Source organism: Quercus lobata, chromosome 9, assembly GCF_001633185.2.
Source record: "Quercus lobata isolate SW786 chromosome 9, ValleyOak3.0 Primary Assembly, whole genome shotgun sequence".
In the NCBI taxonomy this organism is placed as follows: domain Eukaryota; kingdom Viridiplantae; phylum Streptophyta; class Magnoliopsida; order Fagales; family Fagaceae; genus Quercus; species Quercus lobata.
This window is the reverse complement of record NC_044912.1, coordinates 17,103,510-17,116,220: the sequence shown is the minus strand read 5'-3', so window position 1 is coordinate 17,116,220 and position 12,711 is coordinate 17,103,510. Positions and strand designations below refer to the sequence as shown.

At 33.3% G+C, this 12,711-nt stretch overlaps 1 protein-coding gene across 1 annotated transcript; it reads left to right on the top strand.

Annotated features, from left to right (window-relative positions):
* The first annotated feature begins 4,448 nt into the window (after positions 1-4,448).
* On the top strand, positions 4,449-5,534 carry LOC115959446. The gene is made up of 2 exons (XM_031077832.1): positions 4,449-4,751; positions 4,884-5,534. Exons 1-2 carry the CDS (start codon positions 4,618-4,620, stop codon positions 5,305-5,307), a joined length of 558 nt encoding a protein of 185 aa, XP_030933692.1. The 5' UTR covers positions 4,449-4,617; the 3' UTR covers positions 5,308-5,534.
* Positions 5,535-12,711: the final 7,177 nt, after the last annotated feature.

Here is a 12,711-nt window from a genome sequence, read left to right as displayed (position 1 = left end):
TGTGAAAATTTTGGTCATGTTTAACCTCATTTAAGTCGGCAAAGCATGTGAAAATTTTTGGTCAAATATTCAGTGACTAGACTTTTCATTATGATTAAGGGTGTGTTTGGATATCGCTTATTTGTTGAAAATTGAAAATTTATTACTGAAAATATTATAACAAAATAATTTATAAAGACAAAACATTGTTCACACATTTTTGTGCTTTGGCTGGTCCATGAACAATGTCATGGGACCAGCCAAAAAAAGGCAAATGCAGCTTAAACGCAAACGCAATGCTATGCAAACACACACTAAATAAAGCAAGCGAAAACAATATCAAATAATTTAAATCTTTGGTTAGAAAAGTAATCAATATTTATCTATTAACTTTTCATAAAAAATCACGTTTTAGCTTTTAGGACTTGTCATAATAAAAAAGAGGATCAAAGAAAAGTATTACAGAAAGATTAGCATTTCAAATAAATATAGTAGTTTATTAACACAAATTCTGTGCACAACTGTGTGCACAGTACTACGGTCTCGACTCACTCACCAACTTTATGGGAGGAATTGCGGACATAATTATTCAAGTAGCGCAATGTGTTCCATTATGAAGCAATATTCCAGATGGAATCTGGCAGGTTTTTTGCCTGCATTGGGTGTGAAGCATTCATTTTCATGCAAATAGCCAATACATATAAATTAAAGGAAAAAATTTGGTTCCAAAATATATTTAAAGTTATCTTACTCCAACCTACTTTATAATTTATGTTTTTTTTTTACTTAGGGGATGTTTAGTATGTGTTTGAAAATATGTGTGAAAATACGTGTGAATGAAAAAGTGTATGAAAATGTGTGTTTGAGTGGGTGTAACAAACACTCCCTTAAATTGCCGAAATTCCAACCCATCTATAGGCAAGAATTGGCATTAACCAAAACTGCCTACCCTCTATTTCATTCAATTTATCCTATTGCTATTTTCCTCCAATGTTTACATTTTTTCTTTCTTTCTTCTTCCTCCCCTTATTAGATACTGAGTGTGTGTTTGGGTTCGACTTTAACTGCGTTACGTTTCTTGTTTCTGCGTTTTGGTTCTTTTTTTTTTTTTTTTTTAAATTTTTTTTAATATGTTTTCACGCGTTTTTTGAGTTTCGCGGTTACTGTTCATTGAACAGTAACCGCAAATGTTGACTTCCTGCAGTGAACAATGCATATGTGCACTGTTTACGTATGCACTGTTTATGGACCCACAAATTTCATTTTTTATCAATTTTTTCATTAAAAATGGGTCACACAGTACTATTCACACATTTAAAAATTATTTTGCTATAATATTTTCAGTTTTCAATTTTCAGTTTCAGCAAAATAAGTTCTATCCAAACACCCTTGAGTATATAACCAAAACTGGCAGTATGTCAGAGAGTAACTGTTTGAGATGTCCGTGTTATTTAACTTATTTGGAATGGAAAATTTGTATTAAGCACATGCATGCACCACATGATAAAAACTGACAGGAGTTATTGTTTGCTCAGGCAAAGTGTTAATAAAAAAACTGCCTTTTGAAATTTTATCTTGGACTGGGTGATCTCAGGAGTCCTTTCACGTGTCCTACGATTTGAGCACCATGTGAAGTTGCATATTAGCTTTGGTTGCATGCCCCAATGTCTCGAACCTATAGGATAAGGATTGTAAAAACTGTTACCATATGTAAATGCATCTTAGCCAATGAGAAGCTAACCTTTTATATATATATATATATATATATATATATATATATGAAACAATCTAATATCACAACTTATCTCACAATTTTTTTTACTACAACTTTTATGTGGTAGAGCGTGAGTGGTGAAGGAAAAATAGTAAATCCTTATATAAGTGATAAAACTTATAATCTGTCATATCAAAATTATGACAAAATTGTGGAATAATGTGATCCTAAAACTACTCAATATCTCTCCCTTCCTTGTGCCTATAAAAAGAGAAAGAAACTTGTTTTTCATTTATATTTTTCTTCCTAGGACAGTTTTCCACGTGAAAAAGCCTTACTTTTTTTTTCTTTTACTTTTCCTCTGTCTTTAAACCCTTTTGGTTTTCCTTAGGCACTTCACCCTAACAAATTCATTGTATCATAATCTATCATATCAAAATTACGACAAAATTGTGAAATAATGTGATCCTAAAACTACTCAATATCTCTCCTTTCCTTGTACCTATAAAAAGAGAAAGAAACTTGTTTTTCATTTATATTTTTCTTCCTAGGACAGTTTTCCACGTGAAAAAGCCTTAACTTTTTTTTTCTTTTACTTTTCCTCTGTCTTTAAACCCTTTTGGTTTTCCTTAGGCACTTCACCCTAAAAAACTCATTTTATTGCAATATACAATCTTATAATTTTAATAGTTTCAAATTAAAGCCTGTTTAAAACGGTTACAAATTAAATTTTATAATTTCAAGAGTTTCAAATCGAACTCTGAACTTTTAAAGTCATATCAATTTAAATTTTATATCACAATTTAATACTGAAATTTTCAAGTTCGATTTGGCATCTTGATTTTTGAGTTTAAAGTGATACAATTTAAAATGTTCATGGTTGAATTGAAACTAACGAAACTATATAATTTAATTTCTAACTTTTAAATTTTAGGATTAAATTTAAAACTACCCTTGAAATATAGGGTTTACAGTGTAATTTGACCAAAAAAGCATATTAGTTTCTATGGATTATGAATGTTTAGTAAGTAACTCCTACTCCTTTATGGTCAACCAACCCTGACTGGCCACATCAAATGTGGGGTCTATGGTCCAAGAAGGAATCTGGTATACCTAAAATGGTTTGATGCCTTAATTTCAAGCATAATGTTGCATTCGCAATCTTGTGCCTGATAACTGATAACTAAAAGGGACCAAACACGAATTCAACAACCGTTCTTTTTCCGAGAGGGAAAGCCAGTAATATTTTCATTGCCTAGTAACCACTCATAGTGGAATCTTACTTTCATGTTGGCAATTAACATTAGGAAAAGTTTGAGTTCCAACTTTTTTAATTATATATATACGATACCTCTCTCCTAGACAAGCGATCAAGGTAATAAGTTGAGAGGACACAATTTAGAAAGGGATAAAAACTAGTTTGATTGTGTAACCTAAAACTTCATTAAAATATAATAAAAATACATTAAACGTGAAATGATTTTTTTATAGTGTGATAAATAAATATTTTTACCTTGAAAATATGATGGTTCCATGACAAACTAGCTCTTTTCACCACCAAGTAATGAAGTATCAATTTTTGGTTTCCAATTAGCTTAACCTTAAAAAAAAAAATTTATTATTATTATTATTGGATAAAATTCTTGAGTTTGAATCCCACTTATAGAAAAAAAAAAGTCCAATATTGTCTATATATATATTTATTGAAATTTCCTATAGCCAATATCTTGTCCCATTTTTGTTTTTTTAAGTAAAAGATTATATTTAGAGATACACCAAATGGTACACTTAATTTCACAACTTGTTGAATTGTGGGACTGTAAGGGGCGAACATTTCTTATAGAATATTGATTTGTGTGACCTATCACTTTTCGTTGACTACTCATAATCACATAAATAAAAAAGTTATGAATTTAGGTGTGAGAATGATTGTGTCCTTAGTATTGATACTGAGTAAAAATTTTCATCTACATTTCATCAATTTCTTAGGTTCTAATTAGCTCAACTATCTTATCATTAAATAAAATTGTAAGACTTAGGTAAAGTACTTAGGTGCTGTTCTTTAGGTTTCTCTCTTAAGATTATGCTATGTGGATTTTTTCTCATGAAATGAAAGTGTATTTTTTAGTTAAGTAGTCATATGACTGAATCTTAAGAGGTAAACCTATAGAACAATACTTAAACTACTGTAAATAAGTTTTGTCCTAAATAAAATGTTGAGTTTGAAATCCCTCTAGAGCCTACACACACAAACAAATTTAAAAAAAAAAAAAATCCAATATTGTCTTGAATTTATCATGATCTATTATATTATAATACATTCATTCAATATATATATATATATATATATGTCAATTATAACTCACTTGCCATTGGCCTCAGTAGCCTATTGACACCCAGGTACCCGTATGACCTGATGCTCGGGTGGTTCTAGCCCCCGCAATCACCTAGCAAAAAAAAAAAAAAAAATTACAACTCTTTCCTCTAACCAATATATTGTCCCCATTAATGTTTTTCCAAGTAAACCTTTCATCTACCATTATGAGATAATCAATTTCTTTTTAACTTTTTATAGGACAAGCTAATTTTCTAAAGAATTTTTTTTTGAGATTTTTTTAAATTTTTTTATTTTATTTATAAAGACTTGACCTTGAAAGAATGTTGTTATCTGGCCCCAGCTCAATTATAACTTCTTTCTTCCTGGCAACAATTGGAAATTACTCTATTGCTTCGTACACACGGCGACACCCAAACATCCTTATTAAGTAGCACTAATCAATAGTATATGTGACTCAACCAAAACACCCTAAAAACCCAATTTTGTGGCTCTGTTTTGTGGCTTTCCCGTCTTCCTAGCTACCCAAACCATCATCACTCTCTCTCTCTCTCTCTCTCTCTTTCTCTCTCTGAATGAATGAAACACTATGACAACAAACAAAGAGACTAGTATTGTTGTTGTGCCTTCACAACCTGGCCTTGAGTGTTGCATGTGTGGAGACTATGGTTTATCCCACGAGCTTTTCCAATGCAAAGTCTGCCATTTCAGATCACAGCATAGGTATGTATATATACCAAGAACACAGTTTTATGATTCAATTTTGGTTTTCTCTTTGTGGATCTTAAATATTTTTTGTGTATCTGTGATCTTAGCTATCTGATTGTTATCTCACAATTCAAATCTTTACTACAGGTATTGTAGCAATCTCTACCCAAAGGCTGAGTCCTACAAGATTTGCAATTGGTGTCTAAGTCAAAAGGATGACACCAAAGAAAAGTCACAAAACTCTTCCAATTCTTCCTCATCAAACAAGAGCCAAACCGAAGGGAATGGGAACACAAAAAAAAGTGACAACCTTGCAAACCTAAAGGGCCAAAGAGGCACTTTGCAATTGAAACTCAATGACCCAATCAAGAAACAGCGATCGCCTGCTGAAAATTCACCATCGCCAACCCCATCACCAACAACACGAAGGAGGCTTATAACCAGAGCTCGAATGGAAGAGAAGCTAAGGAGGACAAAGTCAGAGGAAATAGCAAACAGAATTGGAGTCACAAGGCAAGTATTCAGGAATAAGGTTAGAAGGTACAAGCTTTTGGATGAGGTTTCAAGCTGATCAATAATGGATAATATCAATATGGGTTTTTGCAAACAAATACAGATGAATTGTTGGTTTTTTATTTTATTTTATATATATATATATATATATATATATTTTGTCTATTTGTACAGGAAAATGAAGATCAGATAATATATGGGTAATAGTGTAATACCGTAATAGGGTTAGTAGGGTCACCTCAGAGTTTTACTTCATTCCCTATAAATTCCATTATTTATACATACAATGTCAATGTAATTTGCTAGCAAAGCTTGGATTAGTACCAATAATCAGTGGTGACAACAAACTAAATGCCTTGCTATAATGAAACTATACGTTTCTGACGGTAATCTATGAAGCACGGATGCGGCTGGGAGGGTGCTGCACCGGAGTTTGACACGGTTGCCTGCGCGTCGGTGCCGCCTCTAAGCCCTTTTTTTTTTTTTTTTTTTTTTTTTTTTTTTTTCACGGATTCGTGTCAACTCAGCTTCTATTCGTACCAAACCGGGCCGATTCGGCCAGAATCAAGCTGTATCGAGTAGTATTAGCTGGCGATCAAAAAGGCCAAAACTGTCGAAATCGGCCTTTAATCCGGAACAACCAAAATCAGCTTTGAATGAGGCCCAAACATCCTAAATCTGTCATTTCTCAATTTCATTCTGAATATTTGATGATTCTTTTGTGTTTTGTGTTTTGTGTTTCTTGTCTTCTTCTTTCTTTGTTTTGTGAATCAAGGCGTAATGTGTTTTTTAAGAATATTTTAATAGTAAAAATATATAAAAAATATAAATAATCATTTTTTAAATAATTTTTTAATCTCCCCACCCCGCCGCACTTGCACCTTATTTTTTCAAAAATTACCGAGTTCCGCACCCACACCCGCACCTAAATTTGGAAACGCACCCGTGCTTCATAGATTGTAATTAGCCAAAACTAGTCGAATAGTGAATACTGAATTTTGAGGTTCCAATAAATATATATATATAACAGACATGTTGTGATTGGTGCATAATAATAAATGTAGTGGACCGCTAACATTACTAACCTTTGTTTCAAAAGTGTTTATTCTTTGAGTTCTGTCGGAACCATTTTAGGGAGGTGAAGTACAAATTTTGGTGTTTTCACCATTTTATTTTTTTGTCATCATTGATTCATGGTGTTCAAAAAAACTGCAACAATACTCTCCTCCCATATTAGAATTATTTTAAGAATTTTGGCATTTTACTCATCTTGGGTTGTCACCAATCATCAACATCATGGCAATACATAGTACATTTTTGGAGCCATTCACACATTGTTGCATGTTAAAAGCACTAGGGGAATGTTTTGTCTATTTTTTAAAAGTTACAAGGTAGTTTACTGAAGCAGTGGGTTATGTTAAACCCAAATAAAAATGGTAGTTTCAAGGTTTAAGAAGTTTCAAGGTAGTTTACTAAACCTCTCACTGTTTAAATGGGCTGGAAAAGACTTATTTTCAAAATTTTAAATTTATTTATTTTTATAGAATCTGTCCATTCCAAAGTTTTCTACAATCACTTGGATATTTTATATATTTTAAACTTATTATATGCTGCAATAATATGTCACCAACTTTTTGGATACATTGCAAAATGTCTTAGAATCCTTAAAAGAGAATATCAGAAAGATTGTAGTAAGATATGGCTAATATATTAGGTAAGAAATAAAGAATTATGAGAAACTCGGAGTAAGTTGTTTTTTTTTTTTTTTTGGGTGGAGAAAAGAATCTTGGAATAAGTTGACTCCGTAAAAAGCATTGTGATTTACGAATAGCATGGGTTATATTTAAAATTGAAAAAAAAAAAAAAAAAATCAAAGATAGGCAATTGATCCATTGACAAAATGTGTGTCACGAGCAAAAGATTCGAATTCAGCGATAATCCATATATATGCTTCATAAATTATTTAGATACTTCTGTTCTACACTAAATCTTCTATTGTTCAAAAAAATCGAACAAGAAAAAGTGTGAATGTGACCTAGTAAGGCTATTATAAATTCCATTTGATTGTTTTATTTTTTATTTTTTAAAATAAGTAAAAGGAGATAAGTAAGAGTAAGTTTATACTATATGTTTAATTAGTTTAGTCTATCTATTAAAGCTGGATTTATATATTGATGCATTTTGGCATATCATTTTAAAATCACCATATATATAAAAATTCATAATATAACACATTAGATTCCTATAATATCATATCTTTTTTGTCTTTTCTATATCTTATCATCTCTTTTTTTTTGGGTGAAATTATCATCTCATTTCAAATCTACTTATTAGGGATTCTAAATAGACATAGTATCTATTTGGGTAAGATTCAAGTTTCAGATGAACATTTCCATGTTACTCATGCTACAGGGGATAAAATCCTCTTCCGTGAAATCCTCTAAATCCCTCAAATTTTTAGTTAATTATAAGATACATGACATTTTTTTTTGGGTGTGATTTATATAGAGTTTTTAAGACCATTAGATTTTTGTAAATATCACTTGTCTTAAATCTAAATTAAAATTGAGAGATTTAAATAACAGTGGACAATAAAAAGATGATTGAGCTCTATAATTATAGCCATGAGTACAACTACAAATTTATTAGGTGTTTTCTCTATTTTTTCATGGTAAGACGCTTATATTATCACATGCAATATATTAGTAATGCTTGTTTTATTAAGAGCGCGATGTTAGGAATGCTCTAAATTTGATTAAATTATATTTTTAACCCTTAAAGTTTGATTTATTTTTTCCTCTTCATTTTGATCTCTTAAGTTTATATAGTTTTTTTTATTTCTCAAAAAAAAAAAAAAAAGTTTATATAGTTTTCACTTTAATCCTTTAAGTTTGAATTCATTTTAAAATGGCCATTCCTCCTATATCGGTGACTAATCTAGTTGTTAAAAGTAAGAATAAGGTTTTATGTTCTTGTTTTGTATCCCTTTGTTGTGGATTGTTCTATGCATCTTTGTATTTTATCCTGTATGGATTGTTGCGCTCTTTCTTGGTTTGATGAAGATTGCTACTTAACCAATAATAATAATAATAATAATAATCGTGAGGGGCCAAGCAACATAAGAGTAAGTTGGGGGCCAAAATGGGGATATATCCATTTCGTTGAAACTTTCTAGCAAAATACCCTCTGTCTGAAACTATTTAGGGATATGCTCCTGTTTTAAACTCGATTTTCTAAAAGTCAAGTTTCAATGAAAAAATTGATTTTTAGAAAATCAAGTTATAGGCGATCAAACTATAATAATAATTAAAAAAAAAAACATGGATCAAACTATAATAATAATTAAAAAAAAAAAAAAACATGGAACTCAAGTTCCATGTTGGTTTTTTCAAGAAACTCGATTTTCGCCAAATCGAGTTTTTTATTGAAACTCGATTTTCTAATAATTGAGTTTTAAAATAGGGGCATATCTCTAAATAGTTTCAGACAAAGGGTATTTTATTGGAAAGTTTCGACGAAATGGGTATTTTGCCATTTTGGCCATAAGTTAGGAATTTCGTAGTCAATACGTGCCAGTCTCTATCGAAGAACCTGTCAACTAGACAATAGATCAATAGATGAGAAAAATACGCAAATCAATTTAGTGTAACGATCATCTCAATCTATCTAAAGGGAACCCTTCAAAAGGCGGGTTTGATGGTTAAATCTACAAAATTACATTTATTATACCTAACCACCCACTCACTCAACATTTAATGAGATGTAACCTGTCCCTTCAGTGGGATTCCTAACTGCCATTTGGAGTCATGCCCAGATTAGTAGAACATGCATGTTTGATTCAATGAAAGCAATATAAGAGGGTAATGATGGATTTTCATAGTTAAGCTTGTGCCAATCAATGGTGTAAATACCCCACTGTAGCATTCCTAAAGGCGTGCAACCCTTAACCCAATTAGTTTCCACTTTCCACCCAATTAGACATTTTCCATAATACTAACTTAATCTTTAGAGTGCTTATAGGCTTATAGCCACCCTAGTTGGGATTATCATGTTTATTGTGTGTAGGCACCAGCCAAACAAACCTTTTTTTGAGAGTTTACATCAAATACCCATCACCATATATGCACTCACCTAGACATGGCAAAACGGGTCAGAATTTTCTGACCCGACCTGATTGACCCGCAACCCAATTGACCCATTTAAAAATGACCCGTTTTGACCTGCGACCCGATCCGACCGTTTTGCCATGTCTACCAACGTTAAGTAAATTGAGATTGAAGTGTAATTCTTATAAAATATTTACTTATTCTTCTTTACTTAATATGTTATATACTTCATTATAGTTTGTCATTCTTTACTTGCCACCTTCATTTTTTCTTCCTACTTTAAACAGATCAAAGATTATACCAAGATTAGCTTATAAAAAGCTAGAACAAGAGTTGCACCAAATTTGGGTATAAAGTGTTTAGTGGTAATTGGTAAGTGGTAACAGTATCACTAGTGAGAATTTAATTATAGTTAAGGAACTTATAAACAATTGACAAATTGCATCTATTTAAAAAAAAAAAAAAATTGTTTGAAAAATACGGGTCAACTTGACCCAACCCGCAACCCAACTCGACCCAATTGACACGACCTGCCTGTTTTGCCACGTCTATCCCCACCTACAATAATAATAATAATAATAATAATAAAAGAACCAAAACATTTGTCTTTGCACCAAAACACAGAGCAATAGTCCACAAACGAGAAAGCACAAAGACGCAATGAACAAACCTCAACAAAGGGATAAAAAACATGGAACAAAGTAACGACCGTATAGAAGAACAAGATATAATGTCGGTGCATATAGGATATAAATCACCATGTAATGTAAATTGAAATGGAGCCGAAAGAAAAGTAGGGAGGGTATATAAAATTATATATATATATATATATATATAATTATATAGATAGGTCCACACGGATTGATGAAATATAAAAATAATTTTGTATGAACTACCAAATACCAACGAAGACTTCTTTATTGGTCAATGGTTTAGTAATACTGTACTCTCCATTTGTGAAAGTGAAGTTTGGGTCAACTTTCCTGCAAAGAAATCTTCACTGGTAGTTCATTCAAAATGCGAAAATTACAAAATTTACAACAGTAATGGGATCCACATATGTGGTATTTTATAGTATTTGTTTGGTGATTTGGTGAAGGGTCTCATCTTTCTCTTTTCCTTTGACAGAAAGACATTAAAATAAAGCAACAATCATTGATACAGTAATAGTATGTGTTCCAAAATATGTTAGAAATTGATTATAAATAAAAATGAAGATTGCACACCATAATTACAATGAGACTATGAGAGGCGCACCCATTTAATTCTTCTGCTCATTTTGAATTCAAGATATGCCTAGGAAAAAAGTTATAATTATTAGAGATCTCCTAATTTTTTTTAAACATATTTTAAGCCTGCATTTGGGTTATAAGCTGAAATTGGATTTTAAAACTAGTTTATGAGCTTATGTATAGTAAAAGTTGTGTCCTACAAGTTATGGTTATGCCAAGTCAATATCATCTCCCATTATGAGTACCTATAATGCAGTGGCGATTCTAGAAATTCTTTTCAAGGTGGTCATTAAAAATAATTAAATTAAAAAAATTAATAACAATAAAACTTGAATATATTAATGTAAGGACACGATTCGTGACGGACCGTAACAGTATCGGGTTCGCGCCACGTAAAAAGGCCCAAACAATATCATTTGTAGAGCGTGGGTTTAAAAGGCTAAGCCTTGATCGCCAGGCGGTGGGTTTTTCGTGGTATTCGTACGTGTCTAGGTTATCTTCACCCATTGAGTCTTTCTCTTGGAGGTGGGCTGGGAGGCTCTGGTTTTTGGCCATTTTTCCCAGCCTCCTCTCTAGGTTACTGATTTTTCCTTTTATACTCGCCTGTGTTCACTGTCCTTCGTCCACGTATAGGGTCAACATTTCCAAAGCTGATATTTGTCCCATCAGCCCATACCCAAAGTCGTTGGGGGTGGTTGTAAAAGCCAAAGAATGCGGCTATGTCAGGTTAAGAGTATTGAATGGCAGTAAGGGCAGCTTTCCCTGGATATTTTAGATCTTTTTTCCAAGTTTCAGTCCTATACCGTTTTTACCCCTCTTTCTGGGGGGACTTTGGGTCTGCCGAGGACTGAACTGCCCTCGGCGGTATCCATAGGCTATCTTGTCGAGTTTGGGCCATAGCCCTCCTTGGCTTGGGCCTTTGGATTCTCCCCGGGTAGATGGGCCTGGCCCATAAATCATTTGGGCCCCACAATAGCCCCTCAAAACCCGGCTGTCCAACCTCTCGGTTGGAAAGGGGGTTTTGGTAATGCCGAGCTTTTATGATGGCTCCTTTAATTCGGCCCTTCATTAATGCTGACGGTTTTCCATCTGTCCAAGAAATATACTGATCTACGAGGCGTTTTTTGATTTTACTCCTGACGCGTTCTCGTCGTTTGATTATTCAAAACACGCTTTTAATGACTTCCCTTTACGAGACTTATTTACATTCGACGGTTCGTCTGACAAGGCGGAGAAATGAAACGGACACATCTTCGTTTTCAGATTCTTTTGGAAACCTGAACGAATTTAATGCCTTCCGTTTTGCCCTTCCTATAAGAAGACAAGTAGGAGGCTATCATTTTCGTGCAGAGACCCTTTTATTTTTCTGAGATTTGAAACCCTTTGTCTTCCTTAGCGTTTACTTAACCCAGTAGTTATGCACTAAATCACAGTACATTCACCATAACAAATGATGAAGAAACCATACCCCTCCTCAAAGCGTTATGTTCTAATAAAGCTCGAAACGGCTCAGTCAGGGCAAGGATGGCGGAGGCTTAAGATTCGTCTTACCTTCCTTTCAGCCAAAATCCGAAGCAGGGACTCGTCACGTCAAACTTTCGGCGTGACTGAGTCGAGAACACCCATCATCAGTACCAACCGCGCTCTCATGAGCATACCTAATATGGCTCCAGTGTGTTGGGAGTCAGGATCGAGGCAGGGACTAAGGGCCCCTGCTTCTTCCTCTCTTCGTTCACTGGCGCCTCCTTTTACCTCCCTTTCTTAGTTTTCCCAGCACCAGTTCCATTCTGGTGCTTTTCTTTCTCCCTCTTTTACTCATTTTTCTTTCTTTTCATCTCTTCTCTCTTCTTCTCCTCCTTCTTTACTCATGTCCTCCATCTTCTTCATTCATCTCCTCCATCTTCTTCTTCCTTCTCCTTCAAATTCTTCTTCCTTCTCCTTCATCTTTTTCCAAAGAAGGTTCTTCTTTCGATATGAGCAATACTAAGGCAGAAATTGGAGAGACTTTGAAGACGAGTTTAAAAGACACCTGGCTGTTTACTTATCTGTACTGCGAATGTTAGTGTTGCTTCGACAGCTCACCTTTTGTATAGGCTTGTTTGAGCCCCTCTTTGTACGTTGTAA

Coding starts and splice junctions, on each gene's coding strand:
- LOC115959446 (XM_031077832.1), top strand. CDS start 4,618: ATGACAACAAACAAAGAGACTAGTATTGTTGTTGTGCCTTCACAACCT. Junction 4,752..4,883: donor CATTTCAGATCACAGCATAG/GTATGTATATAT, acceptor TCTTTACTACAG/GTATTGTAGCAATCTCTACC.